Source organism: Ovis aries, chromosome 18, assembly GCF_016772045.2.
Source record: "Ovis aries strain OAR_USU_Benz2616 breed Rambouillet chromosome 18, ARS-UI_Ramb_v3.0, whole genome shotgun sequence".
NCBI classification, from domain to species: domain Eukaryota; kingdom Metazoa; phylum Chordata; class Mammalia; order Artiodactyla; family Bovidae; genus Ovis; species Ovis aries.
In genome coordinates this window covers 20,380,811-20,400,673 of record NC_056071.1, presented here as the reverse complement: position 1 = coordinate 20,400,673, position 19,863 = coordinate 20,380,811, and the positions used below count along the sequence as shown (strand labels likewise).

At 56.9% G+C, this 19,863-nt stretch overlaps 1 protein-coding gene across 5 annotated transcripts; it reads left to right on the top strand.

Moving 5' to 3' along the window:
- The first annotated feature begins 796 nt into the window (after positions 1 to 796).
- On the top strand, positions 797 to 18,706 carry KIF7 (kinesin family member 7). Of its 5 annotated transcripts, XM_042235082.2 has the most exons (20): positions 797 to 948; positions 1,118 to 1,656; positions 3,170 to 3,521; positions 4,959 to 5,159; positions 5,771 to 6,164; positions 6,420 to 6,939; positions 7,370 to 7,486; positions 8,131 to 8,358; positions 9,253 to 9,407; positions 9,813 to 9,928; positions 10,124 to 10,276; positions 11,615 to 11,817; positions 13,300 to 13,497; positions 13,841 to 13,966; positions 14,161 to 14,337; positions 16,039 to 16,254; positions 17,089 to 17,295; positions 17,450 to 17,648; positions 17,727 to 17,873; positions 18,082 to 18,706. In XM_042235082.2, the coding sequence occupies exons 3-20, from the start codon at positions 3,194 to 3,196 to the stop codon at positions 18,453 to 18,455; spliced, it is 4,059 nt and encodes a 1,352-aa protein (XP_042091016.1). In that variant the 5' UTR covers positions 797 to 948; positions 1,118 to 1,656; positions 3,170 to 3,193; the 3' UTR covers positions 18,456 to 18,706. The 5 variants fall into 5 exon arrangements, with proteins under 5 accessions (XP_042091016.1, XP_027812871.1, XP_027812872.1 ...); XM_027957070.3 differs by lacking the exon at positions 1,118 to 1,656 and having other exon boundaries at positions 9,256 to 9,407; XM_027957071.2 differs by lacking the exon at positions 1,118 to 1,656 and having other exon boundaries at positions 14,164 to 14,337.
- Positions 18,707 to 19,863: the final 1,157 nt, after the last annotated feature.

The following is a 19,863-nucleotide window of genomic DNA, read 5'->3' as shown; positions in this document are numbered from 1 at the left end:
CTAGGTCACCCCAGCTCTGGGGCAGAGAAGGGGCCCAGGGATGACTTCCTGGTGTGAGTGCCCAAGGAGCAGCCAGGGCCTCTGCCACACCATCCCAATCCCGAATATCTCAGAGCGGATGAGTCCTTCTCGGCTTTAGAAGAGGTAGCGAAATCAGATAAAAACAAGGCTGGAGGCTTCCTGGGGTCTAGGAAGGGTGACCTTTGCTGAGCTTTGACGGGGCTTGGGGAGGGCTGCAATAGAAAGGAAGGGGAAAGGTCTCTGCGCCTGAATGTACAATCGAACTACAGTAGTTGGTTTTTAGTTAGTGTTAGTCTCTTAGTCGTGTCCGATTCTTCGCGACCCCATTATCTGTAACCCGCCAGGCTCCTCTGTCCATGGGATTTCCTAAGCAAGAATACTGGAGTGGGTTGCCATTTCCTTCTGCAGGAATTGATTTTTAGGGTACTGTTAACCGGAGTCTCAGGGTTAGAAAATGCTTGTGGAACGAAACAGTCTCCTAGTTAGTATTCATTTACCACTTGTTACAACTTGCATCATAAACCTAGATGCTCCGCTCCACCAGCTGGTGGGCTTTTCCAGCTCGGAAAATCCAGGCGGCCTTGTTGCTTGCTGTGTTCCAGCTTTAAGCGAGTAGATGCTAATATCAGCGCGCAGCGCTCGCGACTCGGGGCGATGCTGGGGGTCGCGGGGCCTGTGGTCCAGCCGTTCAGCCCAGGCCACGCCCGATCCCCCGCCCCTCCGGCCCCCGCTCCGCCCCGTCTGCGGACAGACTCCGCGGCGCCGCGCAGCCCGCGCCTCCGCCCCGGAGCGCCCAGGCGGGAGGAGTTGCGGATGAGGGGCGGGATGTTTTGGTGGGCGGGGGTCCCGGTGACGGCATCCGACCGCGCCGCGCTGGGGCTCCGAGCCTCAGTGTCCCGCGGGGAGACGACGCTCGCACCCTAGCAGGTTGATGTGGGCCGGGGAGGGGTGGAGGAGGGTGGGAGGGAGGAGGCGTGCGCTCGTCCCTTGCCTGTGCAGGCCTCGGTTGGGTGGCAGTGGGCGTCGGAACCCTGGAGACCCTTGACCGAGCACGAGGACCACTCCCTCCCTCCCCATTTTTGCTAACCTCCTCCAGGCCCCTCTCCGAGTGGACTGGAGACTCCCCTTCCTTAAGTCGGGGCCTGAGGCTGGCATTCCGGGCCTGGCCAGGAGGAGCGAGCACCCACGCTGCGAGAGTCGGGTTCGCCTTTGTAATCACTTTTCCCACTTTCCCGGAGCTCCTGTCCCGTGCCCGGCGCCTCCGACTCCGGAACCCTCGGTGTTGTCCGGGCGCCTTCGGTGCGCAGAGCACTGGGCCCCAAGCCCGGGCGCGGAGAAGCCGGGACCGCGGGGCTGGAAAAGCTGTGACTCAGGGATGCCCGAAGGCGCCTGTAGTATTGCGTGGCAGTTACCGCTGCTGCCCCAGGGCCGGACACCCAGCTGGGACTGTTGGTTGAACAAACGAGCGAACGATTACAGGTGCCGAGAGAAGTAGTGAAAAATAAAGAGCTGTGACCCTCGGGGTGGGGGCGAGGAGTGGGCATGGGGAAAGTTCCCTTTCCCCATCTACTACTCACCAGCTACTCAGCGTCGGACCTTGTGCTGGATACTGGAGATACGCTGTGAAGGAGACAGGTGGGTCCCTGCCTCCCAGCCCCCAGTTTGGGAGGTGAGGGGAGACCAGTGGATAATCTGGCTTTTGCAAGGCAAGGGAGTGTTCAGTGGCTGATGGGAGAACTAGAGCGGTGGGTGTGGGTGGGTGAGTGGTGGGGGGCCACAGAGCAGACGCCCCTCTTTGGAGGGGAGGGCACTCCCTGAGGTGGCCCTGATAACAGCTGAGTGTGCTGCAGGCAGAGAAAGGTGAGGAAATGTGGGGTATTAGTGGGTAAGTCATCAAGGTAGGCAGGGTCCATTAAAAGTTGTTTTTCCTGTTAAGGTTTTGAATCTAGAGCATTAGGGAGCCCCTCTTGCCTGTTTGGGGGGCAGTTTAAGCAGGAGAGTGGTGTGGTCACATTTGCATTTTTGAAAGATGCCCCTGGTTGTCACATAGGAAGGTGCAGGGAGGCTGAAGCCAGTGAAGAGGTTGGTAAATATTCTGTCCAGTGAGCGGGATCCAGGCTTGGGTAATAGGATGGAGAGAAGCGGGTATACTTGATATTTACGAGATGGAATTGGCAGTATCTGGTGGTAGGGGCTTGGCTTCAAAGGATGTGCTGACTTTTTAAGAAGGTGGAGCAGGGAGTGTGAGGTGACAAAGGCAGTCAGTTCAGTCACTCACTCGTGTCCGACTCTTTGCAACCCCGTGGACTGCAGCACGCCAGGCTACCCTGTCCTTTGCTAACTCCCAGAACTTACTCAAACTCACATCCATTGAGTCAGTGATGCCATCCAACCATGTCAATCTTTCCCAGCATCAGGGTCTTTTCCAATGAGTCTTTTCCAGTTCTTCGCATCAGATGGCCAAAGTATTGGAGTTTCAGCTTCAGCATCAGTGCTTCCAATGAATATTCAGGACTGATTTCATTTAGGATTGACTGGTTGGATCTCCCTGCAGTCCAAAGGACTCTCAAGTCTTCTCCAACACTACAGTTCAAAAGCATCAATTCTTTGGCACTCAGCTTTCTTTATAGTCCAATTCTCACGTCCATATACATGACTACTGGAAAAACCATAGCTTTGACTAGGCAGACCTTTGTTGGCAAAGTAATGTCTCTACTTTTTAATACGCTGTCTAGGTTGGTCATAGGTTTTCTTCCAAGGAGCAAGTGTCTTTTAATTTCATGGCTACAGTCACCATCTGCAGTGATTTTGGATCCCAAGAAAATAAAGTCACTGTTTCCACTGTTTGCCCATCTATCTGCCATGAGGTGATGGGGGTCCCAGCGAGAACACAGATGCCCTTGGGTGTTGAGTGGAGGAGTTAGGGCCTCATTTTGTCAGTGATGGGAGCCGTGAAATGCTACCATGTAGGATTCTGTTGTGGCCCTTGCAGCATTCTGGGCATCAGGTTAGGGCACAGAGGATGTTTTGAATTTTGACCACCTTCCCTTTTAATCCCTCTAAGGTCAGGAGCTGCAGGAACTGGCTCCAGGTCACCTGCAAGGTGAGTCCGGGTGCTGATAGCTGGGGCCTTTTCCTCTCTCCGCAGGGCTGGGAGCATCAGTCTCTCAACATGGGGCTGGAGGCCCAGAGGCTGCCAGGGGCCGAGGAGGCCCCCGTGAGGGTGGCCCTTCGAGTGCGCCCACTCCTGCGCAAGGAGCTGCTGCACGGGCACCAGAGCTGCCTGACGGTGGAGCCGGGGCGCAGCCGGGTCACCCTGGGCCGAGACCGCCACTTTGGCTTCCACGTGGTGCTGGATGAGGACGCCGGGCAGGAGGCTGTGTACCAGGCCTGTGTGCAGCCCCTCCTCGAGGCTTTCTTTGAAGGCTTCAATGTCACCGTCTTTGCCTACGGTCAGACGGGCTCTGGGAAGACATACACCATGGGGGAGGCCAGTGTGGGTGAGTGACCTGGCTTGAGACCCCCTGTGTTCATTGAGGGGCCTCAAACATCTGAATTTCTGCCTCTGCCATATCCTGTTGAAGATGAGGAGGATGGAGGAGGGAGGGCGGGTTTCCTAAGTCAATCTGCAGCCCAGGGTAGGGTCAGCTGTGTCACTGGACTGGGTCGGGCAGGAAGAAGAGTCCTCGGAGGTTAGTGGCCCCCTCAAGTCCATAGAGATGGGATCATACTGTCTGGTTCTGGGGACCTCATGGGGAGGAAGGGCATGGGAAGTTGTCTTGTCTCTGGAGGTTGTCAAGACTGTTGTCAAGGGTCAGGATGGCAGGAAGGGAGACTGTCCTGGAAGAGACATGCTCTGGGGGCTGCATAACAGGGAAGCAGGCTGGTTCCATGAGGCTCTGGAGCAGAGTTTTGCAAGAGATGCTTTGGGCCAATTGAAGGGATTGCCCGCTTCTAAGGAGCATGATTTGAAAAGTGTACATGTTTGTTGTAGAAAATTAGGGAAATACAGAAAAGCACATCCACAAAAGAAGACTTATTTGATAACTGCCTTTCCCGGTAGCTTAGATGGTAAAGAATCTGCCTGTAATGCAGGAGACCCAGGTTTGATCCCTGGGTTGAGAAGATCCCCTGGAGAAGGGGATAGCTACCCACTCCAGTATTCTTGCCTGGAGAATTCCATGGACAGTGGAGCCTGGTGGGCTGCAGTCTGTAGGGTTGCAAAGAGTTGGACACGACTGAGGGACTAACATTTTCACACTTTCTGATAATTGCCTTTCACTCACGCTGTTAGCATTCAGTTTTTCCTGGTGAAAATTTTTATACTTAAAAAAACATGGTACCAATGTACCATTCTTTTGTATCCTGTTTTATTTTCTTAACAATGTATTAATATCATGAACATTTGTCTATATCATTAAGTATTATTCAAGCAAAAACTTTAATGGCTGCTTAGCATGCCATTGTGGATATAAGGTAATTTATTTAATCAGACCCCCTCTTGGATGTTGCAATGGACACTGAGGGTGTTTATGTTTTGTGTTTTTTTAAGTTATGAGGAAGAGTGTGTTCTGAACATCCTTTTATTACTTCCTTGGCATAAAGTTAGGGGCTTCTTTAGATAACTGAGTGTAGACTATGATAATGAGTCCCCAGGAGTCATCAAACAAAGGGTATCTGACTGTCTGGCAGGGGTGTAGTGGAGATGCTTACATCATGAAAGTGGTTGGTTGAACCTTGAGGGGTTGCTTCCAACTCTGAAATTCTGCCTGAGCACCCTGGAGCCTGGCCTGGCTGCCCAGCCCATGCTGGCCTCTGCCTCTACCTTCTCCACACTGGAGCCCCACCCGCCAGCTTCTGGCAGGAGCCTCTGGGCCCCGTGGGCGCCATGTCCAGCTGAAAGCACCATGGTGGGTGGCCCTGCGGTGTCTCCCCAGCCTCCCTTCACGAGGACGAGCAGGGCATCATCCCTCGGGCCATGGCCGAGGCCTTCAAGCTGATTGATGAGAATGACCTGTTGGACTGTCTGGTGCACGTGTCCTACCTGGAAGTGTACAAGGAGGAGTTCCGAGACCTGCTGGAGGTGGGCACCGCCAGCCGGGACATCCAGCTCCGGGAGGACGATCGTGGGAATGTTGGTAAGAAACTCCTGGGTCCTCCTCTGGTTGGGAGTGGGGAACCTGGCTTGGGGAGGCTTCACCTGCTTAGGGTGGATACCCTATCTGGAGAGGGGTACCTCCTAACTAGGAAACTCAAGCTCTGGGAAGTTTTGCTTTCATTTCCCAGTCTCTGCTGAGTTCAGTATACACTGGTGTACCCAGAGTGAGTTCAGTACACACTGGTGTACCCGGAGTGAGAGTCACTGAGGTGGGCACAGGAGAAGCTGAAAAAAGTGAAAGTGTTAGTTGCTAAGTCATGTCTGACTCTTTGCAACCCCATGGACTGTAGCCCGCCAGGCTCCTCTGTCCATGAGATTCTCCAGGCAGGAATACTGGAGTAGGTTGCTGTGCCCTCCTCCAGGGGATCTTCCCAACCCAGGGATCGAACCCTGGTCTCCTGCATTGGAGGCAGATTCTTTACCACCTGAGCCACCAGGGAAGCTGCTGCTGCTGGGCAGGACCCCCTGGGCATGCAGAAGGGGCCCCTGAGTCAGGAAGAGCTCTAGAGGACCAGTCCTGCTCAGCCTGCCCTCCTAGCTGATCAGCCTCAGGCTGCCCTGCCTTGGGCTCACAGCCTTCTGTGCCCACAGTGCTGTGTGGGGTAAAGGAAGTGGACGTGGAGGGCCTGGACGAGGTGCTGAGCCTCCTGGAGATGGGGAACGCAGCACGGCACACGGGAGCCACACACTTCAACCGCCTCTCCAGCCGCTCCCACACCATCTTCACCGTGACCCTGGAGCAGCGGGGTCGTGCCCCCAGCCGCCTGCCCCGACCTGCGGCCGGCCAGCTGCTTGTCTCCAAGTTCCACTTTGTGGACTTGGCGGGCTCAGAGAGGGTGCTCAAGACAGGCAGCACAGGAGAGCGACTCAAGGAGAGCATCCAGATCAACAGCAGCCTCTTGGCGCTAGGCAACGTCATCAGTGCCCTGGGTGATCCCCAGCGCCGGGGCAGCCACATCCCTTACCGGGACTCCAAGATCACCAGGTGAGCTGCCGCTGCTGCTGGCCCAGTGAGAAGAGGCCCCATGAGCCCCATACTCTGTCCTGGCTCCTATCTGGCCTCTCTGGCTGGGGTGAGGTGACAAGAGATGGGTCCCCCTCTGATTTCTGGGCCACAGTCTACACCTGGTTGAAGCCTTGGGCCCACAGGGAGCCACACAGAGATTCAAACCCTCTTTGGGGTCTGAACTTCTGGCTGTGGCACTGTGGGGCCCCTGACACATGTCCCTGGTGCCCTCAGGATCCTCAAAGACTCCCTGGGCGGGAACGCCAAGACGATGATGATCGCCTGCATCAGCCCTTCCTCCTCCGACTTTGACGAGACCCTCAACACCCTCAACTATGCCAGCCGCGCCCAGAACATTCGCAACCGCGCCACTGTCAACTGGCGGCCTGAGGCTGAGCGGGGGCCCGAGGAGGCCGTGGCCAGCGCCCGGGGGCCGCCTAGGCATCGGTCGGAGACACGCATCATCCACCGGGGCCGGCGCGCCCTGGGCCCTGCCGCCGCCTCTGCCACGGCCACTGCCCGCCTGGGTGCCGAGTGCGCGCGTTACCGAGCCCGCACCGACGCCGCCTACAGCCTCCTGCGCGAGCTGCAGGCCGAGCCTGGGCTGCCCGGCGCTGCCGCCCGCAAGGTGCGCGACTGGCTGTGCGCCGTCGAGGGCGAGCGCAGCGCCCTGAGCTCCGCCTCCGGGCCCGACAGCGGCATCGAGAGCGCCTCTGCTGAGGAGCAGGCCACCCATGGACCCAGCGTGCGAAAGGTGACCAGGGGCCAGGGGTGGCCTGGGGGTGGGCGGGGGGCCAGGGAGGTGAGGAAGAAGGTTTTCCATGCTGGATTCAGAGCCATTTCTGCTGATGACCTTTGATGTATCCTCAGGGTTTCCATCTGTTAAAGATAACAGGAGTATCTACCTCCTTTGGATGTAAGTTCTGAGGGTGTCATAAGTGCTGGTGAAGGCTAGTTCTTAATAATTGTGGTGGTGATATTACTGTTAATGAAAATATGATTAATAATGACAAGAGATAGCCCAGTGGCTTGTGGAGGGAACTGCAGGCCATGTCGGGTCTGGACCCCTTCCCAGTTACAGGCAGGCTTTGGAGCAGAGTAGCAAGCAGGGCCGGCGGGGTGACTCAGGGACAGGTAGGCTCGTCCTGACTGTCCCCCTGAAGCTGCGCTCCCTGCCCCACTAGGAGGATGAGGGGCCGCTGCAGCTGCTGGCCCTGCAGAGCCAAGTGGCCCGGCTGCAAGAGGAAAACCGAGACTTTCTGGCCGCTCTGGAGGACGCCATGGAGCAGTACAAACTTCAGGTGGGTGCCCCCTGCCACGGTGATGGTGGGGAGGGGAGACTTCTGCCGGGAGGTGAAACAGCTGTGTCGGAGTGAGAGGAGTGGATTCTGGCAGGTTGGGTAGGGGTGGGAGCAGAACTGCAGAGGAATGGAACAGATTGGTGCAAGTGGGTGTGTGGGGCAAGTTGGAATTGGGACTGGAGAGGCAGCCCCATGAGACTCCTGAGCCCTGCTTTTCCTTTTGTGCAAAACCAGGTCAACGATGCTCCTGGTGCCCCCTGGTGGCAGTAAATGGCATGAATATGGAGGGAGTGATAGGGCAGGGTCGGTTCAGTCGGTCAGTCTGTCCGACTCTTTGCGACCCCATGGACTGCAGCACACCAGGCCTCCCTGTCCATCACCAACTCTCGGAGCCTGCTCAAACTCACGTCCATCGAGTCAGTGATGTGGCCGGTGGGAGAGTTTAAACCTGAGCTAATGTTCTGTGTATTTCAGAGGGACACCAAGAGGTGGTCAGAGGCATTTGGCCCTCCGTTTTAGCACAGAGAGGGCAGGGTGGTCTCAGGTGTGTTCTTCATTTTCCTGCACTTCTGCCTGTCAGCACCCCGGCTCCCCACCTCTCTCTCATGCACATCTCCCATCAGCACCTGGACCGTGTCTTGCAGAGTGACCGTCTTCGTGAGCAGCAGGAGGAGATGGCGGAGCTGCGACTGCGGCTGGAGCTGGTGCGGCCAGGCTGGGGGGCCCCAGGGATCTTGCAGGGCTTACCTCCGGGGTCTTTTGTGCCCCGGCCTCACACAGCCCCCCTGGGAGGTGCCCACACCCGTGTGCTGGGCATGGTTCCTCCCGTCTGCATTCCTGGAGATGAAGTTGGCCCTGAGAACTGGGGAGAGGTGAGAGGATGGCAAGGCTGGGTGTCTGCTGGTTGACCTGGGCAGGCTTAGGCAGGGGAGGGGCAATCCTGGGGAATGTGTCACTCACCTCGTGGTTTCATGGGACCAGCTATGAAATGCCCCTTTCTGGTGTTCCTGGAGGAATGGCCCAAATTTGGGTAGGGCCCCTCAGAAGGATCTGGTGCCATGGAGCATCCTTGGAGTAGCTGGAGATTGCTTGGAGTGAGGATTACAGAGGGAATTCTGGCTTCCAGTATGGAATGGAATGCTTGCCTGCCTCCAGGGGTGGGGAGCTCATCACCTCTGAAGTCCGCACACACACACACCATCTTTGGATGCCTTCCTCTGCAAGTTCAGTTTTCCATGAGCTCTGATCTCCTTGCGCTTGGTCTCTTGTTCCTAGTTCTGTCACTTGCGGCCTTTTGGGCAAAGGCTGCTCCTGCATCTGCCTGAAAGCTCTGGGTCATCTGAGTTCTAAAGGCCAGAGGCACTGAGGGGTGGGAGGACGTGGGTTTGGAAGAAGCCTGTTACGGACTCCCCACCCCCGACTCTGGTGGGGCATTGTTGGCGAGATAAGACTTGCTGCAGATGACTTATATACACGGTGGAAAGGGGAGGTTGTCCCCTGAGGAGTGCTAGTTCAGCTGTGGGAGCTGGAGCAGGGTGGGGGTGGTGGGGGGCAAGAGAACAGGAGGAGTAGAGGAAGGAACAAGGAGGGGAGAAGTTTCTGCTTCAACTTGAGACTGGAAAGGCCTCTCAGATATCACTGGAGCTAGATCCTGAAGGTTAAGGTCGGGCTTGAAGAGCATGCAAGGTGGGCCGAAGACTGGCTTGGGGGAGATGGCTGATGGAGAAGGCCCCGGGAGCCTGTCCGGAAACCCTGGCATTCCCCAGCAGATAAAGAATGGCAGGGAGGCTGGAGCCAAGTTTCTGACAGAGGGAGACAGGCTGGGAAGTGGCTCTTCAGATGCATCAGAGGAAGAGGAAGGAGAAGAGGAAGAGGAGGGGGAGAAGGAGGGGCCGCCCCGACAGAGCCTGCACCGACGAAGGTGAGTGGGACCCGTGGCCCACCTGACAAGGACCGGCTCAGGGCCTCAGCTGGGCAAGAGGGGGACCCCATTGTAGTCTCAGGGTGCCCTTGCCTCCATCGGCCTGGCCAGCCCTTGGGGAGAGGAGGCCGGGGCTGTGGGCTTTGAATCAAGCGTTCTCGCTGGGGCGGGTGTGCTGAGGGATGGACCCGGCCTCCTGGTTCTCAGCCTCCAAGGTGGCCCTCAGTGCCTTGCACCCTCTCAGCTCAGCCGCTGGCGTCTGAGTTCTACCAGACAGACATCCTGGGGTCAAGGTGACGCTGGGATGATGGAAGGCCTGGGGTTCTCTCTTCCCCTCCGGGCCTGGGAGGTGGCTGGGCTGGGGCAGGGCTGGGGAGGGGTACAGACTCCCCTTCTGCCCTCCAGGAATGGGATTAGCAAGTGGAACCAGAGGATGGGGCCCTGCCCAGGGAGTCCACTCAACAGGAAGGGCCTAGAGCTTTGCCTGGAGGAGCTGGGTGCAGCTATCCCGGGACCCAGAGGTGAGTTGGGTGGGGCGCAGAGAGGGTCCTGACCCCTTTACCCACTCATGGTCCTGGACTGGCCACCCTAGAGAGTCCACATACCGTCCCTGGCTGCCCCTGGCCAGGGCATTCCTCCCCTTCCCTCCCTTCCGCCCACCCCCCCTTCCCCCACTATCTGTCGTGGCAGCCGCCCTGACCGTCAGCCTGTTACAGTGGTTAGTGGGAGCAAGGCCCTGGCTCAGCCCCGCCAGGCCCCTGCGGCCATGGCCTCTGAGTGGCGACTGGCCCAAGCCCAGCAGAAGATCCGTGAGCTGGCCATCAACATCCGCATGAAGGAGGAGCTCATTGGCGAGCTGGTGCGCACAGGTGAGGGAGGGGATTTGGGCCAGGCCTCCCGCCTGAGGGTGGGTGGTTAGGAGCGGGGTCCAGATGTTTGCCCACTCAGCTTCTTCCAGATGGGTGGCCTTGAGCAGGTAGGATAACCGTTGTGTGCTCTGAAGTAGAGATAGTAACTGCACCTGTTTCATAGGTTGTTGGAATGAGTTAATTCAGGTAAAATGCTTAGACTGGTTTTCAGGAAGCGTTTTTTCTTACTGTTATTAATCAGTTGCCTGCTGTGTGTCAGACACTGCACGGGCACAAACAGCGGTCCTGGGGAGCAAACAGCATCCCCCAGTCATAGTAGCACGTCTGCTACTGGTGACACAGGCGAGTGAGCAGGGGATGGTTTCAGGTGGTGACTGGTCAAGCTCTTTAATTTTAATAGCTATGAGTTTACTATGAAATGTATTGGGAACAGCTGCAGACAGACATGAGCGTCCCTACATACCCATCATTCAGATTTAGCATTTCCAAGCTTGGCCCACGTTTGCATCTCTCCCTTTTTTCCTTGCTGAAATTTTTTGTTTCTAACTTATTGTCTGTGCCGGATCTTTGCTTGCAACTTGCAAACTCATTAATAGCTGTGGCATGCTGGATCTAGCCCCCTGAACAGGGACCGAACCTGGGCCCCCTGAATTGGGAGCGCAGAGTCTTAGCCATCGGACCACCAGGGAAGTCCTTTTTTTGCTGAAATATTCTGAAGCAAATCCGAGACTTCATGTCATTTCATTCCTGCACCTTTTAGTGTGCCTCTTTTTGGATATTTTAACCAAAATGCCATTAGCATATCTAACTAAACTGATGCCCTCACAGTGCTCTGAACAGAAGCAGTTCTTCAGCAGTGTCTGTGTGCAGCTCTGGGCTTGTCTACACATTTGCTCATTAGGTCTCTGAAATCTCCCTTCTCTCACCTTTTCACAGTCATCCTGTAGAATGTTCCAGATCCCAGATATTCTGGGTTTGCCTCTTAGCTTCCTTATGGTGTCATTTAGCTTGTTACTTTGTCCTGTCTCCTACAAATGGAAGTTAGTTCTAGAGGCTTAGTTGTATGCTGCTTCAAGTTACATATTTATTTTAGCATGTGTTAGGTAACAGGAAAACTAGTTAACCTGTATTTTCTCTGGGTCACTGCTATGGAAAAGGCTATTTTAAAAAATAAGTCAAATTAAAGAAAAGTAGTAAATGGTCACAGTACTGGAGGGTGCAGTCATCATGAAATCCTTGTAGGTGCCGGGGACTGACAGGTCTGGGAAAGCTACTAGGGAGGAGCTGCGATGCTTCAAGGAGGGGTCTCCGGTGCTAACTGCACCCCGGTTCTTCCAGGGAAGGCCGCCCAGGCCCTGAACCGTCAGCACAGCCAACGCATCCAGGAGCTGGAGCGGGAGGCGGAGCGGGTGCGGGCCGAGCTGAGCGAGGGCCAGAGGCAGCTGCGGGAGCTCGAGGGCAGGGAGCCCCAGGACGCCGGTGAGCGCTCGCAGCTCCAGGAGTTCCGCAAGAGGGTTGCCGCCGCTCAGAACCAAGTGCAGGTCAGTGTCAGGACCCCGGGTGTGGTGGCTGCAGCCTCGCAGGCTGGGGTCCTGGGATCAAGGCATGAGTGAGCCCCAGAGCGCACACCCACTGTGGAACCAGGGGTTGCCCCAGCCCTGGCTGGTGGTGCGAATGCCCTCCTGGCCTTCCACAGTGAGGCTGGTATTAGGTAGGAGCTGGCAGTGCTGGGGATCTTTGAACACAGCAGAGGCAGAGGCAGGGAGGTGGGCCCTGCCTGAAGGTCACCTCAGGAGGCCAGCGAGGATGAGGCAAGGGTATGGGAAGGAACCGACCCTCCCTCCTGTAGCCCTCCCCTCCCTCCATCTACCCTTCCAGCGGTCTGTTCATCCATCCCTCCAGTCCATCATCCCTCTGTCCATCCACCCACCAGTCTAGGTGCCTGTCTAATCCAGCCGTCCAGTTATCCCTTTATCAGTTGAGTGACTATTTATGTGCCTGTTCGTTTGTCTTTCTATTTCTGTTTATCGATCCTTGCATTGTCTGTTCATCCTGTTTTTTACTTTTTTTAAAAAAATGTTTTTTATTTGGCTACACTGGGTCTTAGTTGCAGCATGCGGGATCTTTAGGTGTCACACAGGATCCTTTTAGTTGTAGGCATGTGGGATCTTGTTCCCTTGCTGCTGCTGCTGCTAAGTCACTTCAGTCGTGTCCGACTGTGCGACCATAGACGGCAGCCCACCAGGCTCCGCCGTCCCTGGGATTCTCCAGGCAAGAACACTGGAGTGGGTTGCCATTTCCTTCTCCAATGCATGAAAGTGAAAAGTGAAGGTGAAGTCACTCAGTCGCGTCCAACTCTTTGCGACCCCATGGACTGCAGCCCACCAGGCTCCTCCATCCGTGGGATTTTCCAGGCAAGAGTGCTGGAGTGGGGTGCCATTGCCTTCTCCGCTAGTTCCCTTGAGCAGGGATCAAACCCAGGCCCCCTGCTTTGGGAGCTCAGAGTCTTAGCCATGGACCAGCAGGGAAGTCCCCCATTTTTTGCCTTTATATGATCGCATCATCTGTCCACCCACCATTCCATCCATTCATCTTTGCACCTGTCCATCCACTACAGTAGAGTGATTAAGAGCGAAGGTTCAGGAGCCTTGACTGCTTGCGTTTGAATCCCAGCTCTGCCATGTACTAGCTGTGGGTCCTGGGTCAAGTTTCCTAACCTCTCTGCATCTCAGTTCCCTAATCTGTTAAGTAGGAAAGCTTTAAAGTTGTTTCGTAGGGTTCTAAGGATCACTTAATATACTGAGAGCACTTGGTGTACTGTGTGGTATGTAGTAAATGTCACAGTATTTTGACATTTTTATAATTTGCTATTTTTATTAGTCTATTGTCCATTGGCCTGTCTTCCCTTTTGTCTGTCCCTCTTCATCGTCCTTCTGTCCTGCCTGTCCTTGTTGAGTGCCAGGCGCCATGCCCGGCTCTTGGCAGCTGTTATGAGCAGCCCAGTGGAAGCTGTGTTGGTCCAGGTACTGAAGGAGAAGAAGCAGGCGACGGAGCGGCTGGCATCACTGTCGGCCCAGAGCGAGAAGCGGCTGCAGGAGCTGGAGAGGAACGTGCAGCTCATGCGGCAGCAGCAGGGGCAGCTGCAGAGGCGGCTTCGCGAGGAGACAGAGCAGAAGCGACGCCTGGAGACGGAGATGAACAAGCGGCAGCACCGTGTCAAGGTCGGGTGCTTGGCTGGCGGGGTGCCTGCGTCCCAGCCAGGAGGCCGAGGGGAGCGCGTACCGCCACGCGACTGTAAAAGGCTGGTCACGTGGCCTCCCTGAGTTTGTTTCTTCACTTGAAAGTGAGAATTAGAGGAAACTCAGGGCTAGGGTGAGAATTCAGTGAGATGAACCAGCTAAGGGGTCCAGCAATCTTGTGTTTGCGAGGCTGGGGGGTGCTGGGCAGGGTTGTCTTGGGAGCAGGACAGGCACTCCTGTGGGCTTTGGGGATTGCGGGCTCTGGGAGGACACTGGTACCCCACAGGGCCCTGCCCACCGGACTCACCCTGAACTTCATGCCCAGGAGCTGGAGCTGAGGCACGAGCAGCAGCAGAAAATCCTAAAGATCAAGACAGAAGAGATCGCGGCATTTCAGAGGAAGCGGCGCAGCGGCAGCAATGGCTGTGTGGTCAGCCTGGAGCAGCAGCAGGTGGGGTCCGGGCTGAACTGCACCCCCAGGTCACCCGTAGCCTGCCCGGGCAGCCTGGCCAGTTGCTAGAGTGCCCTGCGGGGTCAGCCGGTGGGCACGCCATTCTACCCCTCTGAGCCGGGTGGCCATCCACACCACCCATGTGGCCAGAGGGGAGAGCTGAATTCCTTCTCGCCTCCCCCGCTGTCCCTCAGAAGATTGAGGAGCAGAAGAAGTGGCTGGACCAGGAAATGGAGAAGGTCCTGCAGCAGCGGCGGGCGCTGGAGGAGCTGGGGGAGGAGCTCCACAAGCGGGAGGCCATCCTGGCCAAGAAGGAGGCCCTGATGCAGGAGAAGACAGGGCTGGAGAGCAAGCGGCTGCGGTCCAGCCAGGTGAGGGCCGGCCAGGTGAGATCCTGCCAGGTGAGGCCCGGCCAGGTGAGGCCCGGCCAGGTGATATCCTGCCAGGTGAGGCCCGGCCAGGTGAGGGCCCGGCCAGGTGATATCCTGCCAGGTGAGGCCCGGCCAGGTGAGGCCCGGCCAGGTGATATCCTGCCAGGTGAGGCCCGGCCAGGTGAGGGCCAGCCAGGTGATATCCTGCCAGGTGAGGCCCGGCCAGGTGAGGGCCAGCCAGGTGAGATCCTGCCGGGTGAGATCCGGCCAGGTGAGGGCCAGCCAGGTGAGGGCCTGCCGGGTGAGATCCAGCCGGGTGAGGCCCGGCCGGGTGAGATCCTGCCAGGTGAGGCCCAGCCAGGTGAGGGCCAGCCAGGTGATATCCTGCCAGGTGAGGCCCGGCCAGGTGAGGGCCAGCCAGGTGAGATCCAGCCGGGTGAGATCCGGCCAGGTGAGATCCTGCCGGGTGAGGCCCGGCCGGGTGAGGGCCAGCCAGGTGATATCCTGCCAGGTGAGGCCCGGCCAGGTGAGGGCCAGCCAGGTGAGATCCAGCCGGGTGAGATCCGGCCAGGTGAGGGCCAGCCAGGTGAGGGCCTGCCGGGTGAGGCCCGGCCGGGTGAGGGACAGCCAGGTGATATCCTGCCAGGTGAGGCCCGGCCAGGTGAGGGCCAGCCAGGTGAGATCCTGCCGGGTGAGATCCAGCCGGGTGAGGCCCTGCCTGGTGAGGCCCGGCCGGGTGAGATGCCATCAGATAAAGTCCTTCCAAGTGAGATGTCTCCAGCTGGCAATGTTGCTGGGTGAGCTCTAGACGGATGAGGCTCTTCTAGGTGGTGCCCCTGCCAGGTGAGTTCCAGCCAGGCCTCTGTCCTCCTGGGCTCTACCCTGTGCATCTTCAGAGTGTCTGATGCAGGCTCTGATGTGTGGGTAGAAGAGCCTCTCCAGGTATCTACCCCCAATGCACTGTACCTCATTAACCACCTGCTCTGTGCAGGCAGAACGAGGAACCACAGGTATAGAGAGGTCGTTTGGCCAGAGAGAAAGAGATTTCACTGGGGTTGGAGGCAGTTGCACCTGCCCCCACCCACCCAGCTCCACTTGGCTTCGTTGCTCCCTCTTGAGTAGCAAGTTTCGGAGCCAAATTTCTTCCTCTCAGATGGAACCAGTGTTGCCCTGAGGATTAGAGAAGGAGTCCGTCACTTCACACAGAGCCCAGAGCTGTCCCAGGAGCCAGTGCTTAGGCTAGACGCCCACAGGGTTCCAGACCCTCTTCTGCTGTCATGGAGTCCTAGAGCGTTTCAGCTGGATTTTCTGGAATGTCCCTTGGCCATTAGAACCCTCACTTCCTTCCACATTAGGTTCCCCAAGGGCCTTTGGGGTTTGGCCACTAACCCCCCATCCTTCCCATCACCAGCTGGAGTCAGGTCATCTCAGTGACAGGCCACCACCACCCTGCTCTGCCTTTGCCCATGTTGCTCCTCTTGTCCTTAGCTTTTCTGTGTCCTCCTTCCAGGCCGTCTCTGGGGGCTCCTCTTCAGAGGCTCGGGTCCCCTAGGCCCCCACTCCCCAGCTTGTACAGAACCGAGTCAGGCCTCCTGCTGGACAGCACACCTCCTTAGCCTCCGTGGCAGGGCTGGCCTGTCCTGTGGCCCCTGGGAGGGTGAGGCCTGCCCCTTCCCTCATCGCCGGTGGTGCCGCCCCCAGGCCCTCAACGAGGACATTGTGCGAGTGTCCAGCCGGCTGGAGCATCTGGAGAAGGAGCTGTCCGAGAAGAGTGGGCAGCTGCGGCAGGGCAGTGCCCAGAGCCAGCAGCAGATCCGTGGGGAGATTGACGCGCTGCGCCAGGAGAAGGACTCACTGCTGAAACAGCGGCTGGAGATCGACAGCAAGCTGAGGCAGGGCAGCCTGCTCTCGCCTGAGGTGCGCCCTGCGGGCCAGCCCGGCCACCTGCTCCCCTCCACCCCTGGCCCCGGCTCTCTGCTGGGTGTGGGCCTCCCTGCTTCGGGACACACATCCCTCCCGGGTGTCAGTCCCCACAGAAGGTGCAGGACTAGCCCTCCCGCCGCTGGTCCAGCCCCCAGGCCTGGGACACACAGCTGGGCCTCGCTGCCCTCGGTTGCCCCAGCTGGACTTGGGACTCGTCCTGTGTCCTGCATCACGTTGACCTCAGGCGTATAGCACATGCTCACACCTCTCAACTCCCAACATGGGACGCGAGTCGGGACCATGTCAGCACACCTCACAGCCAGGTTTGCCCTCCTGCCAGCAGAGAGAGCTTGTGTTAGAGAAGTGGAGCCCCGGGGACTTACCTGGCAGTCTAGTGGTTAAGACTGTGTTTCCATTGCAGGGGGCGTAGGTTTGATCCCTGGTTGGGGAACTAAGATCCCACATGTTGCATGGTGTAACCAAAAAGTTAAAATTTAAAAGAAGGGGAAATGGACCCCAGCAGACCCTGGGTGCCACTACAGCCCCACCACACCTTCCCTTTAGATCAGGGTCTCCCAAGCACAGGTCACTCCAGAGGCTGTGAGCTTCAGAGAGCAGCCTCCTAGTGGAGCCCCGGCCTCTCCCACCCGAGCTGAGGCTGAGATGGATGTGCCCCTGCTACTGCTGCAGTGGGCAGGGCGCCTCTGGCTCTGAGGACAGCAGGCGCATAAGGGCTGGGTTGTGGCTGCATGTGGCCATCATGACTCTGCCCAGGACCTGTGTTCAGGGGGCAGGTGTCCCCCTCCACCCGTCCCCGTGTCCCTGCAGGAGGAGCGGACGCTGTTCCAGCTGGATGAGGCCATTGAGGCCCTGGACGCCGCCATCGAGTACAAGAACGAGGCCATCACGTGCCGCCAGCGGGTGCTGCGGGCCTCGGCCTCCTTGCTGTCTCAGTGCGAGATGAACCTCATGGCCAAGCTCAGCTACCTCTCGTCCTCAGAGACGCGAGCCCTGCTCTGCAAGTACTTCGACAAGGTGGGTCACGGAGCTTGCAGACCGCCGCCTCCACCGGGGTGGGGGGAGGTGGACGACGCGGGCGGTGGGCCGGCCACATGCCTGCTGCCCCTGTGTGAACAGTCCCGGGTGAAGGGAGCTGGCGCCGGGGGCTGAGCCTGGCTGTTGGGGACAGGTGGTGACGCTCCGCGAGGAGCAGCACCAGCAGCAGGTGGCCTTCTCGGAGCTCGAGTTGCAGCTGGAGGAGCAGCAGAGGCTGGTGTACTGGCTGGAGGCGGCCCTGGAGCGGCAGCGCCTGGAGATGGACCGCCAGCTGACCCTGCAGCAGAGGGGACATGAGCAGCACGTGCAGCTGCTGCTGCAGCAGAGCCGAGGTGGGGCCCGGGCCCGCCGCGGGGGCCGCCGCCTGCCCCGCAGCGCCTCACCACCTCCTCCTGCCTTTTTCCCTCCAGACCATCTTGGCGAAGGGCTGGCGGACAGCAGGAGGCAGTACGAGGCCAGAATCCAAGCTCTGGAGAAGGAGCTGGGCCGCCACGTGCGGCTGAACCAGGAGCTGAAGCAGAAGCTCAGTAGCCTGAGTGCCGCCGGCCAGAGCAGGGGTAATTGCTGCGTGCCGTCACCAGGCCGGCCGGGGCTCAGCCCTGATGCCAGGTCTTCTTTGTTCTGGGCAAAGCTTAGAAACCACTCTGCCTTCAGCTCTTGGGTCATTTCACATGTTGTTGATTGCACGAGGGTGTTGGAAGGCTAGGGCTTCAGGAAGGGGTGGCTGGCTACCTCCATTTCTGACAAGAATGTTGTTATTGCCAGTGATGGGTGGGGAGAAGAGGACCCCGTGCCTGGAGAACAGACAAGCCCTTGGAAGCGAGGATGAGCTCTACCCAGCGCCTGAGCCTCTCTGGCAGCCCACCGGCACAGACGGGGCCTCCCGCCCACGGGAGGAGATGCGGGACTTGGTCCATGCCCCGTTACCGTTGACGTGGAAACGCTCGAGCCTGTGCAGTGAGGAGCAGGGCTCCCCTGAGGAGCTGCGGCAGCGGGAGGCCGCTGAGCCCCCAGTGGGACGGGTGCTGCCTGTGGGCGAGGCGGGTCTGCCCTGGAACCTTGGGCCCTTGGCCAAGCCCCGGCGGGAACTGCGGAGGGTCAGCCCAGGGATGATCGACGTCAGGAAAAACCCCCTGTAGGCACACCTGGGAGATTCGGGGCCTGCCCAAAGGTGTGGTGTTGACGCTCCCTTCTGTGAAGGAGTCCTTACCTCAAGCTCTAAATCAGGTCCTGATCTTTCTTGTTAGTCAACAAATTCGGGCCACTGCCCAGAACTGGACTTGAATCACTTGTTTAAAAAAGGTGAACATTTCTACCAGTCGCTTCCTTTAGGATGCAGCACCCAGTTGCCATGTTTTGGCTTTCTTTTAATACAGTTTTTAAAATTTTATAGTGATTTATAGCATTGTTAGTTTCAGATGGGAAGCAGAATGTTTATACACGTGCATATGTGCACTCTTTTTCCGATTCTTTTCTCATGTAGCTTACTACAGGTTTTTGAGTAGAGCTCTTTTGCTGTACAGTAGGTCCTTGTTGGTTATCTATTTTATATATAATAGTGTGTACATCGACTGAGCTACAAGGGAAGCCCAAGTGTGTACATGTTAATCCCAAACTCCTGATTTATCCCTCCCCTTCCCTTTCCCCTTTGGTAACCATAAGTTTGTTTTCAGAGTCTATGAGTTTGTTTCTGTGAATAAGTTCATCTGTATTTTTTGAGAGTCCACATATAGTGACATCACATATTTGTCTGATTCACTTCACGCAGTATGATAATTTCTAGGTCCGTGTTGCTGCAAATGGCATTCATTTTTTACAGCTGAGTAATATTCCAGTGTGTATATGTACCATGTTTGTACCTGTTTCTCTGCTGATGGAAATTTAGGTGGCTTCCATGTCTTAGCTAGTGTAAATAGTGCTGCAGTGAACACTGGAATGCGTGTATTTATCTTTTCAAACTATAGTTTTCCCCAGATACATGCCTAGGGGTAGGATTGCTGGATCATAAGGTAGTTCTGTTTTTAGTTTAAGGAACCTCCATACTGTTCTCCATAATGGTTGTACCAGCTTACATTCCCACTGACAGTGCAAGAGGGTTCTCTTCTCTCCACACCCTCAGCAGCATTTACTGTTTGCAGACTTTCTGATGATGGCCATTCTGACTGGTGTGAGGTGACGCCTTATAGTTTTGATTTGCGTTTCTGTAATACCTAGCGATGTTGAACATCTTTTCGTGTTTTCTGGCCACCTGTATGTCTTTGGAGAAATGTCTATTTAGTTTTTCTGCCAACCCAATTTTTTGATGGGGTTGTCTTTTTTTTTAATGCAGAGCTGCATGAGCTATTTGTGTATTTTGAAGATTAAGCCCTTGTCAGTTGCTTCATTTACAAATATTTTCTCCCATTCTGTGGGTTGTCTTTGTTTTGTTTGTGGTCTCCTTTGCTGTGCAAAAGTTTTTAATTAGGTACCATTTATTTTTATCATCCTGGGAGGTGGATCTAAAAAGATACTGCTGTGATCTGTGTCGAAGAATGTTCTGCCTGTGCT

Excerpts from the sequence above, each read along its gene's own strand:
- KIF7 (XM_015101886.4), top strand. The coding sequence starts at position 3,194 with ATGGGGCTGGAGGCCCAGAGGCTGCCAGGGGCCGAGGAGGCCCCCGTG. Across the intron at positions 5,160-5,770 it reads GGACGATCGTGGGAATGTTG|TGCTGTGTGGGGTAAAGGAA; the intron begins GTAAGAAACTCC and ends CTGTGCCCACAG. Across the intron at positions 6,165-6,419 it reads CGGGACTCCAAGATCACCAG|GATCCTCAAAGACTCCCTGG; the intron begins GTGAGCTGCCGC and ends TGGTGCCCTCAG.